Source organism: Lonchura striata, chromosome 11 (assembly GCF_050655825.1).
Source record: "Lonchura striata isolate lonStrDom1 chromosome 11, ASM5065582v1, whole genome shotgun sequence".
Classification (NCBI taxonomy): Eukaryota; Metazoa; Chordata; class Aves; order Passeriformes; family Estrildidae; genus Lonchura; species Lonchura striata.
In genome coordinates, this window is record NC_140713.1 from 25345976 (window position 1) to 25367351 (window position 21376).

The window sequence follows — 21376 nt, forward strand, 5'->3', positions numbered from 1 at the left end:
ACTTAAGGACTATGGGAGCAAGACAGAGCTCAGTTGTGGTTTTTATTATCAGAGTGCAAGTGGGCACCATTTATGGTTGTGAACTAACACACTAACTGATCTTTTCCATAAAATAATATTGACATTGCAAAGTTGATGTTTTTAAGCTGTTGTCTTTAGGTTTCAATATCACAAAGCTTTGGACTCCAGTGAAGTGTTTCATTTCTCATTACACTTAGTGCTTCACCTTCTGTCTCCAAACTCAGAAAAAAATATTTATTGTTTCAGTAATATTCTGACAATATTTTATTATTTTTCTCTCCAGCCAAAGGACAAAAATAATTTAATTTCCCCAGCATGAAGATAATGCCATGAATCCCAGCTCTGTGTAGGGAGCTGCTCCATAGAGCCTCTTCCTTGGGGCTCCTAATTCCTCTGTGTCTCCCAGCTTTGATTCTGCCTTTCTCTTTGCCTCATTTTTCCTTTTGACTACTTTTCTGTGCTCTAAGGTCAAAGGTTTTCCCCATGGAAAGAAAATGTTTACCCATTCCTAGCCTTTCCTACACTATTTGCCCACCTAGCATCACAAGCCCCATACCAAGCCTGGCAGTGCTTGGGCACCCAGGCACGACGGGCAGCGAGGGGCTCTCCAGCCCCTTCACCTGCCTGCACACCATGCCCTCCCTGCCATGTTCCCACCCTGGTGCTGCCATTCTGCAGCTGGAGACAATGTGTTGGAGCTTTCTGTCTGAGGGGAGTTCAGGGAGGGGAGAGGGGAAAAGGCTGTTAGATCTATCGCTGGCAATTTAGATTCAGAGACATTTCATCTGCAGTTCCCTCAAGTGTTGAATTGAATAAAACCAGAGCAGCAGTGGAAAAGGAGGTGGGGGAAGGGCTCCAACCACTCTTAGCTAAACAAAAAGAGACAGGCAGCTCATAAAAAAGGAATTGCACCCTTGAGTTGAAAATCTGGATTCACAGGGCAGGGAGGAGGCCGCGTGGCAGAGCCCACCCATGGCCAGGTAGCACTGCTGTGGATTTCTGGCACTCCTGCAGCCAGAGCAGATCACAAGGCTCAGTTCTGGGTTTCCTGATTTTTTGTTGATTTTTTGAAGCTCTTGTTGTAAAATCAAGCAGGAAGAACAGAATCTCAGGCTTTGGCTGCAATTAAAAAAACCCCTGTCCTTCACTTTCCAGTGCTTTACAAGAAAAGCACAAAAGCAAAACCCTCAAGGGTCAAAAATTCAAAAGAAGTAACTTAAAACTTATAATTTTGTAAACACTTTCTGCTGAGGGCCAGACTCATCATTCCCAATTGCGGCTGTGGGATGGTAGAAGTGTTCTCACCATTAGGCATTTTTGTTCCTCTGCCTTTGAGGGAATTGCTGTTGGTGGCTGCTCTGGCTATGCACTGCAGCACCTGGATTTCTCTGAATCTGTCCTATTCCCCAGGTGTCAGGTGAGGACAGCTTCACAGGAGCGCTCATCCAGGCCAAGGCTGGGAGGAGAGCCACAGCCATCAGAGAGAACCAGGTTACAGCAGACAGTATATCCTCAGGGGCTCTCCGGCCTTGTGCAAGTGTGGTTCCAATGCCCCTGCAGTGCCACAGGGCTGGCTGTGGCTTCCTTCAGGTGGGAAGGCAGGTATTTTGTTTGCCCCATCCCAACCTTCTTTATTGCCCCTGTGCTCCCTTGTTACATGTTAGTGGCAGATCTGCTGCCTTACACTTTGCTCAGCCCTGCTTCAGGCCAGGTACAGCTGTGCATACAAAGAGCACCTGCTCAGCCCTGCTTCAGAACAGGTCAGGCTCCACAGCCAAAGACTGACCAGCACTGAGGTGACTCCGTGGTACAGATGGGCAGCCTGGGCAGGTGTGTGGCACAGGGCTGAAGGCAACTTGGCCAAGTGTTGTGTTTGCATTACAGCGTTCCCTGCCTAAAAAGTGTCCTCTGCCTTCATGATGCACCTGCAGAATCCCATGTGAAGCACAAAGGTAAGACCAGGGTGAGGAGCTGGGACTCCTCAGCACAGCACCAACATCTTCCCTTCAAGTGATTTCAGCTGTAAAACAGGGCTCTTACCTGTGTCACCAGAATTTGGGAGTCTGATTAGCCACATCCTATAAAAAGCTGAAGCAGTCTTAGTGTAAATCCTGGACCAGAGACCACAGAACAGGAGAGGCTGTCTCACAGGCATATATTTATGCTGCTCTGTTTCCCTGTGCTATCGATCCAGCGGTTTGCTAAGATACAGCCCTGCCTGCTGTAGTGGTCTAATTCATTTTTAGGCATCATTATTTTTCATGTTGTGGTCTTCCCCTGCTTCGGGTTCTCCTCCCCACCCATCCCCAAAAATGCCCATTCCTGTCTGTCTCTAGGCACGAGATGCTCCCACATGTATGTGTGCATACCAGGGAGATGGAGAGGCAGCTTCAGCTACACTAAGCAATTAAACTCCAGTAGCTCAGGGATGAGCAGGAGGCCGTGATTTTCTTTTCCTTTGCAGTAATTGCCTCTGCAATCAGCTTTGATCACCCGAGAGCAGAAGAGATGAGTGCTGCAAGTTGACATCAGTGGTTTTAATATATCCATTTACATATACAGGAGCAGTGCAGCATACAGCTTTCCATAGCGCCTCTGACCTGAAACCATCGCCGCTCCATAGATACCTCATTTAATTTAATACTTCACCACCACTGCGGAAGCCATACGATGGGGATGGGAGGGGGCATAATCAAGCCCTCACTCTCTCGCTCTCCGTGCATGTCTGTAAAAATGACATGAAAGTAATTGCTTTTGAAAAGCAAAGCAGAAATGGCACAATTGATTCCACTTAAATGAGAGGAGAAGGGGTGGGGGTGGGGGAGGCTCACCCTAAACATGCCACCTTCTTTCTTCTTTCCTGCTGCAAGCACACCGCTGCGTGGGGCTGCACTGGGACAGAAGAAAGGTGGGCTTGTCTGAATGGCACGGGAGGGAGGGAAGCTAGGGCAGGCAGTGCTGCTTTGGGCAGAATGCACCCCTTGGTGACCTCAGACCCACAGGCAGATGCTGCTCCATGGAGCCATGTGGCATGCCCCATTGTCATAGGCACTCCTGGTGCCCGAGAGCTGGCAGGGAGCTTCATTGCACTGGAAATCCTAGAATCACTCTGCCTCCCAAACCTGCTCACCTGCCTGGCAGCTGGACGGAGGAGGATGATGAGGGTGAGACATCAGCTCCTCTTCATCTCCAATGTATATCTCATTATCCCTGTTGACAAAGCTTTGTGAGCCTATGGTTTTGGAATCTACCCAGTCTCCTGCTGCTGGTGGATGCTCACCCTTCTGCCAAGGACCTCCCAGTGCCCTCTCTCTGTGACCTGGCACACCACTCAGCCCCCCATCTGTGGAAGTCAGGACCTGGCATCATGGGCTGTGCACTGCCAGTGTGTGCTGAAATACATCTTTAATGTAAACAATAACATGATTTTGTGTTAATTACATGCAAATTGATTATTAGTGTATTTATAGAATGTTGACATCTGAGTGACAGTCTTCAATAAATATGTTTTACTAATCAGTTAGCATTAATTAATATCAAAATCCTCTGTAGGTTTAGCAAGTCAGCGAACATTGGTGAGGCCCCTCTGTTGCTGCCAGTGTTGCTGGATATTGGAAGTGTTGCTGGCAGCACTCATCTGTTCCTGGCAGCAGTGTGGAGCACAAGTGGGCCCAGGGAGTCCAAGGGTAGTGCTGGAAGGACAGATGGACACATGCCCAGAGGGAGAAACCTCTGGGAAACATTGCTCTTGGGAGAGCCCCCCATTCAGCAGGGCCTGCCTGAGGGCAGGAGGGCTGCCAGCTTGAGCCAAGTTGGTAGGGGCCAGGCAGTGCTTCCAAGAAGCCCTGGAGACCCCTTTCTCCAGGACACAGGGCTGCTTCCAGGTATATCTGAGCAGCAGAAGGATGCTGTGCACACAGGACCCTTGTTATGGCAAGGCAATCCCCAGCCAGCATTGCAGAGTTCTTATGCTGAATTTAAACCACCAAGCAGATCAACTCCTAAGCTATGTGGGCAACATTTTCTCTTGCCTCCCCATCTTTAGCAGGGCAGGAGCCATACAGTGCCTGCTGACTGTAGCTTCTCTTGCCCATCACAAGAAGATGAGCAGCATCCCTGAGGAGTAAACGGCCAAGGTAGCGGGGAGAGTAGCTGTGCACTGGGGTCAGCACTTGACTCTTGTCATGCTAATGCTCCTTGGTTGACAATTATGATTCTTCCCTGCTTCCGAATTGTGCAAACACCTTAGAGCTGGGACACCAAGAAGTGAATATGCTGAACCCTTAGAGCTGCTTCTGTTCAGGCAGATGCTCAAGCTGTGGGGTGCCTGAGCCCCTTCTGCTCCGCTCTGAGGACAGCAGACACAGGGAAAATGCCTGAAGAGCTCAACATGCTGCTGCAACAGGAGCTGGGTGTTTGATTACTGGTTAGAATAATTTTGGTCTTGCTCAGCTGTTCTTTGCTTCCCTCACTGCGGGAGCCTGACACCCCTTCTGTGAGCAGAGGCAGGTGTCCCAGTCAGCAGGGCTTCTGTTTTCCTGAGCTGGACATGTCTGCCTGCTGTGGGCAAGCATGTCAAATCACACCTACCATATTGGCTTCCTGTCCCCAGAACATCCGATTTTTGCAGCTAATGTGTGGGGGGTGTCTCCTCCTGCCAATCCCCACCCCCAGCAGCATCAGGTCTGTGCTGTTCGGGGTTTTGTTAAGCCGTTTAGTATTAATTGATTTTTTTTTCCATTTTTTCTTTCTTTCCCTGGGCGGGTCAATAGCTGGATGCTCAAGAGCAGAGGATCTATCAACTGCAGACCAAGCAGAGGGAGAGGCAGGCAGACCTGGAGCAGAAATGCAGCCAGAGCAGCAGCTCAGCCAGGACCTGGGGGCCAGCTACCAGCTACGGAAAGGAGCTTGGAGCAGGTAGGAGAAGATACCAGTCCACTCTAGCTCTGCAGCCCAGGCTGAGAAGGGAGCTCTATTTGATCCATTCACAGCAATAACAATAATCCGCTGCTCTTGTTTACATGGCAGCGTAAGGAAGGGATGAAGATGTGAGAGTAGAGTCTGTCACCTCCCAGTGAGGAGGGGAAGATGGAGGCAGCAGGGAGATGGCTACAGCTCTGCCGGCTGTGAATGGGTTGTGGGATTGCAGTTGCTGTGGGGGTCTGATGGCTGTCATGCACAGATGTTGTGGGTGCTGCTCTGCTGCTGACCTTGGATAGACAAGAAGAGGATGGCCACAAAAATACTGCCTCAGGGCAGAGCTGTCCTGGCTAGTGGTGACATTTACATGCTGTGAGCCAAGAGATTAGGATTGCTCATACCTGTTCAGCCATGCTGCTGTGGACAAAAGCCTCCGCTTGTCCCTGGACATCAGGTTAGGAGCACCCTTGTTCCTGCTGGAGGCCTGCTGGGCAGCCTATGCCGGTCTACCCCATGCTGGATCTGTTTGCCCCTGCCCCGCCACCGACCCCTGTATTTCAGAAGCTGTAGAAGTCAGACCCTTTGCTCAGTGTGCTCCCCTGTGTGTGAGCCTGGTTTGGGAAAGCACATTGCTCCCACCTCTGCAGACATCAGGCTGTCTGCCTGATGTCTGCTCAGGCACCAGCATTCCTCAGTGGACTCCAGCTACAAGGTCTCCTTTGGATCCACATGGCAAACAGGGGTGAGGAGAGCTGATCCTGGAAACCTGGGGCATTCCTGCTGCTGCACACTACAGCATTACTTGTTTAACCTGGTATCCACTTGTCCCTTTAGCACCACATAAGCCATTTAAAAATATGTCTATTTTAACAACTTGCTAGTGAAATATGCTTGGGGTTCGGGTAGAATAAACCAAGTACTTTTGACATTGGAGTACCAGATACCAGCATACTGGATACTCAGAACCGCTGGTTTGTCTAAGCAGCAGCTCAGAGGACAGCGTTTAAAATAGAGTTGGGGGTGTCCCTCTTATTAGTCAAAGTGGAGACATTTTGTTTCATTTGATGTAGTGATGATAAATATATTCCTATGAATATGTTCATATACCTAGTCATACATACATGGCAATATATATAAAGAGAATGCATTGATTACATTAATTGCATTTGAAGGAAAGTTACAAGATGTTGTTTTATTTACTCCTACATCATCCATTGTTCTGTGTGTGAGGAGTCAGCCCAGCATGTGGGCTGAGCTGTGCGTGGCAAACCCGCATTCCAGCTGCCCACAGTGAAGGTGGGAGCAGGATGTGTATGCCTTTGCCTGCGTTTGTGGATGGTGGCAGATGGATGAATGCGGGAGAGGGTCAGCATGTGCCTTTGTTTTATTCTACATATACATATGGATGATCATGTGTTGATTTGTGCAAGGACAGCATGGCAGGAGGGGAATGACACTCTGCTTCTTCCTACTCCCCTTCCCTTCCCTTCCCTTCCCTTCCCTTCCCTTCCCTTCCCTTCCCTTCCCTTCCCTTCCCTTCCCTTCCCTTCCCTTCCCTTCCCTTCCCTTCCCTTCCCTTCCCTTCCCTTCCCTTCCCTTCCCTTCCCTTCCCTTCCCTTCCCTTCCCTTCCCTTCCCTTCCTTACTGATACCAAATTCAGCTGAGTCTTGCTGTTGGTTTCAGTGAAAGTGGCAGATAAAAACAGCCTAGCTCTCAACTTTCTTTTACAAACCTCCCAGTTAAGCATCAAGCCTTGTTATATAAAAATATGACACTATTCTGTGGCAGAACAGTGTTCCACTTGGCTCTGTGTCTGGCAGCAGCTTATGGCCTTGTCTAGGAAAGAACTCTTTTCTCCTGGGAAGAACAGGGGAAGCTTGTGAGCTTCTCTTCACCAAGATGCTCATGCACCTTCTGTGCTGAAGGGGCTTCCTGAACCCAAGGGGGAGCCTTTTGTTTAACAGCCCTTGAGGAATTTTCATCTATAACTTGTCAAACTAATTCTGTAACTCAGATCTTATCCAGCTTCTGTAAAGTCCTGTAGCAGTGAATTCCCCTGTTTGACCATGCTTGAGAAGAAGCCACCATCCTTTGGCTTGTTTTGAGCCTGTCCCCTGACAAATTCCACTGTTTTCTTGGAAAAGACCATGACGGTCACTCCTTAATCACCTTCCTATGACACTTCTGATTTTATAGATCTTTGTTATATTTTCTTGCCAACATCCTTTTAGAAAGAAGGACTCCAATCTATTTCTCAGAGCCAGTCTCAGTTGCTGATACATTTCCTGTTGTGGGGCCCTGGGCCTGCCAAGGCTGGTGGTCCTGGGTCCCTGCAGCAGGCAGCAGGATTCCTGTGCAAGGAGTGCCAGGTGTAATTTAGCACTAGGAGCATGAATTATGGTCCTGCCCTTTTCAGAAAGACTGTCAGCACAGCCCTGCTTGTCAGCTTAGTCCCCCACCTGATCATGAGCTTTCCTAGTGAATGAATTAAGACTTGGCGTATCATCGTTTAATACAGCCCCCATGCTAATGTCTTTTTGAAATGAAACTGAGAAAGCTGTTAACCTCAGTTAGCCAGTTGTCCTCACCATGACCTGGATAAATCATCCAAGCAGGAGCACTGAAGAACAGAGCTCTGGCTGTTTTGCAAAATGGAGTTGGAAGGGAAGGACTGTGCTTCCAGCTCATGCCATGAAGATTCCTCTGAGCCAGAGCTGTGCAGCCAAAGAACCAGTGTGTTCTTACACCAGAGACCCTGATGGGGCTCCAGGCTATGTGTTCACTGGTACACCCCCTCCCCTGGCAGCTGCTGAGGGGTCACAGTGTCACATCACAGGTGGGAAAAGGCAACATGTTGTATCTGGAGAAGAGGGGATGAATTCCCACAGGGACCCCAGGAACAGGTTCCTTCTGCTCCTGCCACCCGGCATGTTTCAACGTCCAGCTCTTCTTTGTGACCATGTCATTTTCCACATTCATTCCCTTCAGCTGCGGGCTGGATTCTCCTCAGGGATGTCTCCTTCACCACATTCTGAAGGCAGCTGGCCTTGAGCTGGGAAAAGAGATGAAGAGGACACTTTGGTGGCTGCTGCCAGGAGATATGGATCTACAGGAGCAGGGAATTTCTCTCCATTAGCTGTTTTGACATTGGAGCCTGTTATCTTTATAAAGGCCTCATTACTTCATCTGCTTTCGCAGGGCATCTGCTCTCATAGCTACTGCTCTGTGTGGCAGGGAATTCTACTAGACAGGGTGATTTCTTTTGTGATTTCTCATCTGGCTACTTTACTGGGGTTTGGGGTTTTGGCTTTTACTTTTGTATGACTGAGGGAGATCACAACACCAGCTGTATGTAAGAAAGTCCAGGAAAGAGGAAAAAAACCCATCTGTTCTCCATGTCCATGAAGAACTACCGGGCAGAGCCTCCATCAGGAAACATTTGGGTTAGGTCCAGTTTTCTAAAGGGAAGGAGGACAGAGCAGGTGAGCAGACTGCCAGGGCCGAAGGATCCTGCATCACAGGAGAGCTTTAAGGACAGATATACAGATACACAGGGTACTTCTAGGTTCCCCTGTCTCACAACTGGAAGACAATCAGCCTCTTGATGTTCACATCAGCATTGCTCATTCCCTAAATCTATTCCTGCTCCCAATTTGTAATGCAGTTCTGCCTTTCCCAGAGCCCCACCACAGTCTGATTCAGTGTTCCCCTTTTTACTGCCAACCTGCCTGGTCCCAGGTTCCCTGGGAGGCTGTAACACATGCTGAAAGGAGCAAGCAGAGCCTGAAGGAGGTCACTGGGTGATGAAGGTTCCAATACCACCATCTGCATTACATGTGCTGCTGTGCTACAGGCTTTGGCCAGAGTCCCTCCCATGTTGGGGAACACATGAGTGGAGGATGAGGCAGAGATAGGAGTGTAGATATGCTATCAGAACTTTTGGATTCAATTTCCCTTCTCAGCAGAATAGCTGTGTGCAGTTTCTTACATGCGCTGCTCTGCAAATGAGCTGTGCAGGACATGGCTGCTGTCAGAGACTACCTGGAGATCATGATCCACCTGGAGCAGTCAGTTTGGCTCTGCAGGGCTGGCACAGGCAAGGACAGGGTCTGGCTGATGGACAGACCTCGCCTCAGCTCTCAGGGGCTGTAGGAGTCTGCTGCCCTTTACCTTGCTCCACTGTACGAGAACAGCCACGGAGTGTTCACAGAGGAGGGAATGGTCACAGGCATAATACCCTGTACCATGCACCATGTACTGTGTCCCATACACCAGGACTCAGAGCCGTTCACAGACACCCTGCAACATCAGCAGAGAGACAGGGACTGAAATACATGGCCAGGGCAGTCAGGGCAACTGTGAGCCAAGGTGAGCCATGCTATTTGTGTAGACACCAATGAGGAGCCCCACTGGGTACCTGTATCTGAGAGCCAGTTCTACAGCACAGTCATTAAAGAGAGAATAAAGAAAATAATAGAGCATTGATTAAAATGGTTGGCAAGGCTGATTTCTCTCCATGCAGCCTCTGACAGAGCAGACTTTGGGGCTGGGGAGGAATAGGCAGCCTCCAGGCTGTGAGGCTAATGCAGAGCCATGGCTGTTTGTATAACTGCAAAGCTTTTAAGAGAGACTTGGGAAAACTAGCTTGGATTCCAATGAATATTTACAATTACACTGCTCCAAAGCTGAATCCAATCACAGCACAGCAATGTGCAGGCTTCATGCATCAAAAGAAAATGAGAGGAAAACAGGAAAGATGGAGTTGCCTTTGGAGGGACTTACAAACACAGATCTCTCTGCTTCTGGCAGAACTAAAATGCTTTATTTCTGATAGGAGCAATTTATTCTTCAGGCATTTTGCTTGATATTAGAAAGTGCCTGGCTGGTTTTTGAAGTGAGTGTCTTCAATAGAAGATCTTTAATTCAAAATGAAAGCAAGAAATACAAAGTGTTGTGCTTTATAATTTTGATATTATGCTTACAAACTCCAGAAATAGGGGAGCGTTACCCAGCTGGAGCAGGGGTCCCTTCCACTTCCTTCCACTGTGTTTTTGATCACCATGTAGGCTGAGTATTTAAACCATGCTGCTAATATGGAATTTGGATGGTTACCATGCTGGCTGAGCATTCACTGCAGCTCAGTATTGGCCTTTTCTTTCTTGCAGTAGAAGGTATGCAAAAATAATGGTGATGGGGAATTACCTTGATAAAAAGATGGAGGATCTCTGACTGCTGAATCACTGGTGAGAGCAATGTGTCACAGAATAGGAAGTGTGTGACAAAGCAGAGACGCTGCCTGAAGTAACAACGAAACAGCACCACAGAGCTGACCTTTGTCAGCTGCTGCTCTGGTGCCCTGTCTGCATGTCCTATCCTGTCCACTCTGCCCATCCTGCCCACACAATCCATGCTGCCTGCAGCTCTAACCTACAGGACTGTAAATAGTCAGTGGCCTCAATGTGGTCCCACAGCACGAAACACTACTGCTCTTAATAAATTTGAAGTACTTAAGGTATAGCCTTGCATTCCATCATGCAGACATTCCTAAGCACCACAGCAGCACAACAGCAGGTGCTTCAAAAGAACCAGATTAGTATTTACACTAAAGAACATGCAATTTGTTAGCCACGATGCCTGCTTACAAGCACACGACCCGGGAAAGCCACCTCTGCAGTGCAAACCCTCTCCTTCCCCACAGCCCACCAGGCAGTGTGTCCCACCCTGGACAGAGAGCAGTGGGGGGCTGCTTCCAGCCTGCACTAATCCCTCCACATGGTTTGAAGATGATGCTATCTTCTGGTGCCTGCCACCTCGTGCGTGCACAGATCTCTGCTGCTGGATGGCAGTCCAAAAGGATGCTGGTGGGAAATTCCAGGACGCTGGTTTCTGATCTGAGTCAGTCACGCTGTTGGTGCAGAGACACACTCCATCACACGCAGGCATGGCACAGGGTGTTCGCTGCAGCTTGGCACAGGCTGGAGTCGATAGCCCTCAGCAGGAACTTGCAGTCAGTATTATACTGTCTAAGAGGCTTAAAATCAACTGTGAAGTTTCAGTATAGCTACAAAAAACCTGTTTTCTATTTCTCCACTCATAGCTTCTTCTAGGAGAAGACAGTGCAATTTGGTGATTCATTGCAGGAGTCTGGTTGGTGCATCCATGCTGGACTATAGAGGCCACAGATCCCACGGTGGTTCCAGGAACACTCTGCCAGCGTCAGCCACCTGCAGCTCATGGGCTCAGGAAGCAAAAATGGGGTCTTGCATTCCATCAATGTGAGTGGATATTTTTCTCCCATTAAAATGTTTCATTTATTTTTGAATGCATATGAGCTTTGGGGGTGTACCACACCCTGTGTGAAGCAGTCTGACACAGCACAAGATTCAAAAAAATATCTGGCTTTTGCTTTTTTGTTATTACCTGCAAATTTATGGGGTGCTGTCGGTTCTTACATTGAAGGGCTAATGAGAAATCATACTGCAGACAACCTCTATTTGTGAAACTTGATACTATAGTCTTCTTCAGTCTATTTTTTCTAGCCCAAAAAGACTATCCATTTTTAACTCACATGGAGAATACTCTGTATTTGATCATCCTTGTTGGTCTTCTCTGAAACACTTCCAAATCTTTTTCTTGAGGGAGGCAGACAGAGCTGCATATAGAAATCACAGGGCAGCTTTCACTATGAATCTGTTCATTGGCAGAACTATGATCTGCTCTCTATTATTTTCCTGATAATTGTTAACAGTCAGTTTGCCTTTTGGGCTGCTCCTGGGCACCAAACAAATGTTTCCACAGATCCATCTCTCCATCTTCATCTGATTTCATTCTAGCACAGCCCCAAGCCTAATTCCTGAGGAGGAACAGAGCTACAGCAGCTGGGACTGCAGTGAGATCTTGTGAGAAAGACGGTGCAAATGCCCCAGATCTTCAGCAAGATTAGGACCATCTGGCTGAGTCATACCTTGGAGACTGGGGACAGCTGCTAAACATCTGGAAAAAAGAAGACATTATATAAGGTCAGCAGACCTGGCCTCTTCCAGACACATTTACCCTCGGGTGTTTGCTCACCTGAGGGGCTCAGTAATGCTGTGGAATGCCAATGTAGCCAGATGAATCAGTGCTGGCTGAACTCCTATCCAAGAGCACAAATAGCATCATGTTCTTGTGATCCTCCTTTGCATTTCCTTCCTGCAGGTTCCCGGGGTTAGCAGGAAGGGATTGGGCTGCCTGACCTCCAGTACCCACGGTCATGAAAATTTCCCCTTACTCTGAAACCAGTAACTTCTCTGACTAAGATAGCTTCAGACAAGTGTTTGGCTGAACTTGAAGACATCAAGAGACAGACATCCTCCTCTGGCAGTCAGTCCCTTCACATCACTCCTACTGGTTTGGGTTTTTTTCTTCTCATGACTGCTATGTCAACAGAGCTAATGAAGCTTTCTATGCAGCAGCAATATGGTCTCAACTTTGTTTCTCTTGGGTTTTATCCTTTGTCATAGAATACTCCTTTCTTTTTGGCCAGAGACTTAAGGTGGGAAGGGAAGGGAAGGGAAGGGAAGGGAAGGGAAGGGAAGGGAAGGGAAGGGAAGGGAAGGGAAGGGAAGGGAAGGGAAGGGAAGGGAAGGGAAGGGAAGGGAAGGGAAGGGAAGGGATGACCTCTCTGTTTCATATCTCTATCTCCATTACCTCCTGCCCTTTGGAGGTTCTCCCTGTGCTCCCCACCACCAGAGTCTCTTTCCATTTACCCAGCTCCCTCTGTTTTTTGTCTCCCCTCAGCCCCCTTGCTTTTTATTGACCTCCCACACAGTGCTGCCATCACTGCTGGCTCAGAAGAAGGCCCCAGAGCTGCTGATGTGTGTGTCCAGGGGTGCTATCCCTCTTCCAGCAACTTAGTGACTGTAATTGCAAGAACCACCAATGCCTAGTGTCCTATGACCAGACCTGAGCAGCACTGCTTTCACTTCATTTGTTCCTTCCATTTTCTATCAGAATTTCTACTTTCTGGTGACTTCCATTTCTTGGTTCCTTAGAGGAACACATGACAGCTCCTACAGAGTATGTGTATGTCCTTAACCCACAGATTCAAAAACCTGAGATGCAGTTGGCAGGAGCAGCAGGGGAAATGGTGCCGTGATGGTGTGAATACACACTAGCAGCAGCAGTGGGTGGGAGGCAGCTCCAGGGACCACTGCACACCTGCGGGGCTACTCCTGTGCCCATCTGTGCCTTCCACCTGACCCTGGGGGGGAAGTGTTTAAACACAACCAGCCCTGGGTGGCCTGCTCTGGCTGACGCTGCCGGGGCAGGACAAGAGGATGAGCCAGGCAACCCGGTGTTTGACCAGTGGGAATGTCAGCATTTGGCTTCCAGGTGACTGGGCTGGGTGGGCCTCCTCATGCACCAACACTCCCCACTATGAGCTTTCATGGGAACATGTGGTAGCTAGAGGAGTAAAGCAGAGGCAAAACACTGATGTGCACTCTGGGATGTGTCATGGCCTTTCAGCCTCCACTAGAAAGACAGCAGGACAGAGCAAGTCCCGACCCATTATTGCTACTGTGGCTGTTTCCCCCTTCTGTTTTTACACATCCAGTTTGTTCTCTCTTCGTTCCCTCTCCCTAGAGCTGCTGTGGTTTTTAATAAGTATTTTTCAAGTAGCTGGCTGAGACCCTGGCAAGGATAATGAGATCATTCGCACCGCAGAATGCAAAGCCCTGCAAGTCCCGATTGCTATCGCTCCCGGTGGACTATGCCCACACTGCCTGTATTTCTGTCGCTGTTCCTCATCCCAAACACAGCAGCATGCCCCGGGCAGTACCGGATGGATCGGGCCGGGGTACAGCTCCCTGCCAACACGAAGGGCCAAGAATTGTCACTGGAACCGCTCAGAAATAACCTTTAAGGCTTATTAAGATTCTACCGACGGAGACGTTGATCCCGCTTCCCCGTTCATGAATCCCATTCCCAGCTCAAGACCCGCCAGCCCTCGGCCTGCCCCCGGTTGAAGCTGAGCTGCGGCGGGAGCAGCGGGCACACACGGCACGGGTACTCCCATCACCGGGCACCCCTGCTCCAGGCAGCCCCCGACCCGGCACTCCCTGCACCGCCATCCCTGGGACAACCCGCTCCGGGAACCTCGGCTCGGCAACGCCGGCACGGGCACCCCGGCCGGGGCAGCGCTCCCCGCCGCCCGCCCAGCCCGACCGGGCGGCAGAATAAAGGTGCTGAGGGTTGCTCGGGGCGTGCCCGGGGTGCGCTTGGTGGTGCCCCGCGGGTGCCCAGGCGGTGCTCGGGGACGCTCGAGGGGCGCCCGGGAGAGGCTGCTCGGGGATGGCCGGAGGGAGCGCCGGGGGACGCTCGAGGGGGGCTCGGGGCTGCTCGGGCGGAGCCGCCCTCACGGGCAGCGCCGCGCGGGCCGACAGCGACCCCTGCCGGGCGGGAGCGGCCACCGAGCGGAGCTTGGCAGCGCGCATGCGCGAGGCTTCCGCCGCAGCCCCCGGCCCTGCGGAGTCCCGGGGCGCTCCCAGCCCCCGAGCCCCGCTCCGGTCCCCGAGCCCCGCTCCGGTCCCCCAGCCCCGCTCCGGTCCCCCCAGCCCCGCTCCGGTCCCCCCAGCCCCCGAGCCCCGCTCCGGTCCCCGAGCCCCGCTCCGGTCCCCGAGCTCCGCTCCGGTCCCCCCAGCCCCGCTCCGGTCCCCCCGGTCCCCGAGCCCCGCTCCGGTCCCCCCAGCCCCGCTCCGGTCCCCCCAGCCCCGCTCCGGTCCCCCCAGCCCCCGAGCCCCGCTCCGGTCCCCCCAGCCCCGCTCCGGTCCCCGAGCCCCGCTCCGGTCCCCCCAGCCCCGCTCCGGTCCCCCCAGCCCCCGAGCCCCGCTCCGGTCCCCGAGCCCTGCTCCGGTCCCCCCAGCCCCCGAGCCCCGCTCCGGTCCCCGAGCCCCGCTCCGGTCCCCCAGCCCCGCTCCGGTCCCCCCGGTCCCCGAGCCCCGCTCCGGTCCCCCAGCCCCGCTCCGGTCCCCCCAGCCCTTCGCGCCCCGCTCCAGTCCCCTCAGCTCCCTCTCAGCCCCTGCCCACTACTGCTACAGGGTGCTCAGAGCAGCTGTGGCTACCGCATCCCTGGAAGTGTCCAAGGCCAAGCTGGACGGGGCTTGGAGCACCCTGGAAGGTGGAAGGTGGCAGGCGGCAGAACAACATGAGCAGATGGAGAGTCCTGGCTCAGGGCACCAGCAGGGCAGTGAAGACCTCATTAAAAGACCAGCATCGGTGTCTGCTTTGGGATCAGGGACTGGATGGCCCATCCACAATGTCCAACTTGCTCTGCCAAGAAGTAACCATTTCTCTGTGTGTTGAACTCCAGCTTCAGTTTGGTTTGTGTCATCTCACAAACATCAGACTGGGGTGCACTTCTGCCCGCTGATACAAGAGCCTCCTTCTGCTCTGTTCCCACTTTCCTCTTGCATCTGATGTGTGACCAGACTACCCCTTGCTCTGCTCTAAACCTCTCACAGAATACCACTTGAGCTGTGCACTGCCCATGGCTCCTTCTGGAGCTTTTCCTAGAGCTCCATGGTCCCCTTGCACCATGAGCACTGGTAGCACACAGGTTCCCACTGCCACAAAGGGCCATGCCACCGCTGCAGCTGGACATTTGGCTGCGTGAGTAGCCACCAGTGTGTCCCACACACTACTGGGATATGCCAGTGCAGCAGCTGCTGCATGAGCTGCTTGTGCATTTATGTAAGTACAAACAAGACCTTAAGTCATCTCTTCTTTGGCTCATCTGTGTGAAACAAGGATCACAGCACTTGTTTTACAGAGGAGCCCTGCAGTTTGGTTCATGAATATCAAGTGGTTTGAGCTCCTGTGATGGAAGGTACTGGAGAGAGACAAAGGGGCACCAATGGCGTAAAGCTGCTTGAGGCCCAAGCAGTGGTCTCACCCAGTTGCACTGTGTTTGCTAATCCAAGTGTGTAATCAGCACATATGGGCAATGTGTTGGCTTGGGCTGTGTCACACACAGCACCTCAGAACACTCTCAGTGTGAGCTCATGCTCCCCAATAGGGGTGACTGGTGTCTGCACAGCCACCAAGGATGGGCGATGTGCAGGGAAAGACGGAGCTGGCAGTGCAGTAGCATGATGACGAGATAGATGTCATCGACACATAGTCATGGCACAGAGCACATGCAAACCTCCTTCCACCCTAGCCAGTCTGCCCACCAGCTCTCCTGAATGAAGTCCCAGCTTTGTTTTCTGATTTCCATTTTGTATCCTAAAATATTCACTCCAAGTTCCGCTTGACAGACATGCCTAATCTAATCTCCATGTCTGCTTTCTAATTTTCGCAGCCAGGATAAAACAAATTGGCTGGCGTTAATTGCCTGTGCAGCGGCCTGGAGCTCTGAGCCGTGATTTACGAGCTTGGAGCAGGCGCTCTGCAACACATTTTTCTTAATTTATTTTTAATGAGTCTCTCAATTAATTTTCTTGGAAACATCTTAATGATGTTGGAGGCGGATGTTAATGAGGTTTGTAGCAGCACCTCATTTTGCATATTTTAACGTACTGAATGGCATGAAGCAAACTCTTCATCCTAAAACAGAAAAAACCTTAAGATTGGAGAGGACTCCTGGGCTGACATTACTGCCCTGGCTTGAGGCTGAGGCACCGCGTGGGCTAGTTGGTGACTTTGAACATTGTGAGGCTGAAGCTGGTTGAGCCCACAGGGATGGCAGGACCCTGGCAGCATGGGGGGAGGTGAGGGGCCATGCTGGGTCATGGTTGGTGGTCAGACACTTCTTAACAGATAGAGTGAAAGCCTAGATAAAGAACCTGGGCACTAATACCCCTGTGCTGGCATGTCCCATGTTGTGGGCACCCCATTCCCTGCACACCCCCAGACAGACCTTTTGTGCAGGAACTCTCCAAGACACAGGACTAGGCTGCCTGGGGCTGATGACGGTGGGGTGCTCTGGGGTGTCTCTGCTGGCCCGCAGGGTCACCGGTAATTGCTGATGCATGTGCCAGCAAGAGGCAGCAGCTGGATTGCCTTTGTTTTCTCCCAGCATGTCAGTCTTCATTAAACTGGAGGGGAATGAAAAAGGATTCACTTTTGTCCTAGCCTGAACATGGCAGCTGTTTAATTTCAATTAAGGTGGCACTGAAAAGAGTAGCATTACGGCAGTAATTAAAGTGAGACAGCTCCCACCCCCAGGACTGTGCTCACACAGCAGAGGGACCAGTTTTGATCCCTGTCCTCCTAGCACCAGCTGAGTATGGGCAGGCAGCTCTGGGTCACAGCTGTGGGGCTGCCCCACACACTCACAAGGAGCTGGAGCAGCATTGAACCCTTCAAGGTAAGCACTGCCATCAGCTCAGCACGGTGTGGCACATCTGTGGTACAGAGCAGCATTGCCTGTGGCACCATGCAACATGGCATGGCACAGCACACGTGGCAATGAGGCTTTGTCCCATAAAGGCTCTGTGCACTGTGGATACTTCGTGCCCTGGCTGTGGCTGCCTGCGTAAGACTGAAGTCTGCAGGGAAATTTTATTTTCTTGCAGTGGCAGAAACTGTGGCCAAATTCAGTTGTATTCTGGAAGCAGGGGGTTCAGCAGCCCTGCTCACAGGACTGTTGGTGCTGTGCCTGCTCCCATCACCCGTGACTGTGACCTGCTGGTGGAGCAGGTTGTCATGGCAACTGATGATTTCTGCTATGGTACATCTGCGTTCACCTTCTGGGCCCAGTTCAGCCTCGGAAATTTCTAGTTAAACCACTTACCTTACAGTGAAACTGCACGGAGCGTTAGCAAGGGAACACACACAGCCCAGGGAGTCCCAAGTCAGCAGCACAGGCCAGCAGCAGGTCTGTGCTCACACCATCACTGCGCATCAATAGTCAAGGCAGCGCTGGCACCCAGAGACCGTGTCACTCATCCGATTACCTGGGCACTGCGGGGTGGCCCCAGGCAGGGCAGGACAACCTGACATGCACTCTCAGCCCTTCTTGCCCACACTCAGCCTCCCCAGGGGCCTGTGGCCCTGTCAGGATGCGCCCTGCAGCAGCCTGTCCCTCGTGTGGGTGGCTTACCACAGGGCAGAGCCCTGAGTGCTGCCATCCCCACTGTCACCTGGCCACAGCCCAGCAGTGTGTTCTGGGACTGGCCACAGACTGAGTATGGCCTGAGAACAGTGCAGGGGCAGCATGAGGGTGGCAAGGACCTGCCCTGACACAGAGGTGCCACCATGTCCAGGACCAGTTCTAAGGTTGATGCTCAGGGCCTGCTGACCTCACAGTGGCATATGGAGTAGTGTCACACAGCATGCCAGGAACACAAGATGGTGAGGAGCACGGCACAGGAAGGCTGTGGTGAGAATAGTGGGCAGCAGTAGGACCACCTGCTGCTGAGGAGAGGGCCACAGCCCCACACAGCTCTGCCCTGCTTTTCCAGGAGACTAGGCTAGGCTTCTCCAGCTGGCAGCAAGGGTTCCTCAGACAGAGAATGGTGGTGCCAATACCATGGGAGGGTGGGCCTGCCCCAGGCAGGGCTGCGTGACATCCATGGGAACAAACGGTTGTCTGAGGCCGCAGGAAAGGTTATGGTCCTTCCAACAGCAAGAGAGTGGCCAAAATTTGGTACATCCCGGGAGGTTCCTGCACCTGAAGGCTCCTGTAGAGATCTGCCAGGGCCAAAGGAAACAACACCAGAGCTGACCAGCTCCATCCAGCAGCTTCAGCAGGAGACAGAGGCCTGGCAGCCCAAGGTGAGCAGTGCCAACCATATGCTCAACCCAGGCACTGGTTGCATAGCCACAGATTGGTGGCCAGGTGGTACAGGAGGCCCTGACCAGCCCTTGCCTGCACACCAGACGCTGCTTCCCCAGGGCTGGCGAGAGCACAAGGGCTCAGGGGGATCCAGTCCTGCTTTGGCTGCACCGGTCCCACGGCCACCATTTCCCACAGTGGCCACAGTTCACTGCAGTGTGGTGGGCCAGTAGTGCCAGGGGCTTGGCTATTCATGAGCCCAAAGGAACTGGCAGAACGTGCACACACGTGGGGCAGCACCTGGTGGGGAAGGGCTGCACTCACCCGTTGGCAACACAGTCCAGTGTTGCTCTGCACAGTACTAGAACTGCCAGCATTGTCCAGCCCCAGTGCCTGCCCAGACAGGAGCTGGCTACAGTGGTGAGTTGGACACATGCTGCTCATGCCATGTCCTAGGGCCAAAGGCAAGCCTTTGTACTGGAGCCACAGCATGCAGAGCCCAGAGCATGCCAGGACACACAGCATGAAAATCTGGAGCCAACTGAGGTGCTAGCCATGATACAGGAATTGCAGCTGGACCTGGACTTCTGCAGGGGCACAAACCACAAACTGGTCCAGCTGCAGGAGCAGGAATGTGCAGTGGAGCAGGAGCGCCAGGAGTTGGTCATTCTGATGCAGCAGTTCCCAGCACTGATGGGCAAGGTACCAGTGCTGGGCACAGTGGCCACAGATGAAGCTGCATGTGTCCCCCACTGCCACTCCACCACAGGCTAGGCACCATGCCTGCCCCACAACCTGTGCAAACAACTGGTGACTCCCCAGGGGAGAAAACATCCTGCCAGCCACACATGGCTCTAGCACCACCTGTACACCTGTAGAGCAGCCTAGCCACAAGGCAGGCCTGGCTGGCACAGCCCAGTCCACCCAGCCAAGCAGAGCTGGAAGAATGCAGACCCTAACAGCCCCACCGACACCCTGGGCACTGTCCAAGGGCTGGTGACATTGTTGCAGCCCACAACCTTGCCAAAGAGCTGGGATCACCACTCTCTCTGTGCCCGTGCTCTGCCACTGGTCAAGGACAAGAGAGATGGCTTTCCAGAGCTGCTGGGTGCCCAACAGATACTGCCACAACAGGGAGGGGACTGTGGGGACTGCAGAGATCAGAAGTCAGCAGCCTTCTTGCCTCCCACCCGGTGCAGGCCACATTTTTCTGTCACAGACCCTGCATAGCAGTCCATTGTACATGGGTTGTCCCAAAAAGGCTCCTTCTGCAGCCTCAGCTCTACACAATGGGCACAGGGTGATCCCACACCCTGCTGGGTACTCACAGGTCAGCAATGCACCTCTACACCTGAAGGACCAGGCAGTGCAGACAGAAGTCACTTCCTGCTCAGCTGCCCACAGTGATTTTGACACCAGCCACGATATCCCACAGGACAGCAGAGAGCTGCTCAAGCAGGTCAGTGCCGGCAGCCCTCCAGCCACTACACCAAGCCTAGGGGCAAGGGGGGCACAGCCAGGGGGCACAGGAGCCATGACAACCACACTGCAGGGCTGATCCCCTCTCCCTTTCCCCCAGAAGCCCTGGGACAGGGTGGGAGGCAACAATGCCAACCTGTCCCCACCACCTCACGCAGCTGGGCACCAGGCAGCCCTGAGCATCGTGCAGCTCACAGAGGGCAGCTGTGCCTGTGCTCAGGGCAGGGCACACAGCACAAGACCAACCCCCCAACTCATTGCCTTCTCTGCAGCTGGGGGCACAGGAGCAGAATCAAGGCCTGCAGTACAGCCCAGCCTGGCTGCAGGAGCAGCTGGGAGCCACCCAGGCCCAGAAGCAACAGAGTCTGCAACAGCTGAGCAGAACCAATGAGGCCATCCAAGGCCTACACAGAAAAGTGGCAGAGCTGCAGCAACAGGTGAGGGCAAGGTAGGACAAGACAGGGATGCAGCCTCAGTCCCTCCTCTCCTTCCTCCAGGAGAGGCTCAGCCACAGCCAAACACCCTCCCTGCCCCACAGCTTTGCTGGCAGGTGCAGGACATAAATAACCTCCAGGCAGTGCTGGCCCAAGCTCGACAAGAGAGCACCAAGCAGGTGGAAAAGATTGCAGCCTACAAGACACTCGGGCAGCAGCTTCACTGGGAGCCGAGGAGGATGCAGACCTTCAAGGAGCAGAGCAAACAAGAGGTAAGGATGTCTCAAGTCTTCCTGTGAAAAGACCAGAGAGTCTGTGCTCAGCCTGTGTCTCTCACTGTGCCATGGGCAGACCTACTCCCTCCAGGAGATGCAGCAGGAGCTGAGCAGCCTAGTCCAGCACTAGCAGCAGCTACAGCTGGAAAGTGAGCGAGCACTGGCTCTGAGAGAAGACGAGCTGGTTGTCTACAAGGTGGAGCTGGCTTTCCTTAAGGAAGAGCTCAGCAAGATGACAGAGCAGGTGCAGGATATAAACAGGCATTCAAGACATACTAGGCAGGATGCAGGAGAACCCGTACCTAAATGTTCAGAACACCTGAGCAGCCCAAGTGTGAGCAGCTGAAAAAGTGATCAGAATTCCTGGCACAGCCTGGCCTGAAGCAGGGCTGGGTTGATGGTCCCCGCTGTGCAGGGAGAGCTGGGCACCAGCTGCCTGTCCAAGGCATGGGCTGTGGGAGAACTGCCTTTGCAGGGGTATGGGCCAG

At 52.6% G+C, this 21376-nt stretch overlaps 1 protein-coding gene across 1 annotated transcript in view; it reads left to right on the forward strand.

The window, feature by feature from the left end:
- LOC110468758 (uncharacterized) overlaps positions 1-12398 on the forward strand; it is an 86004-nt gene extending 73606 nt beyond the window's left edge. Inside the window, exons 8-10 of the mRNA XM_085589152.1 lie at positions 4794-4938; positions 11082-11216; positions 11775-12398. Coding sequence (XP_085445278.1) covers positions 4794-4938; positions 11082-11216; positions 11775-11844 — 350 coding nt within the window. The 3' untranslated portion in view covers positions 11845-12398. The remainder of the gene's footprint in view (positions 1-4793; positions 4939-11081; positions 11217-11774) is intronic.
- Positions 12399-21376: the final 8978 nt, after the last annotated feature.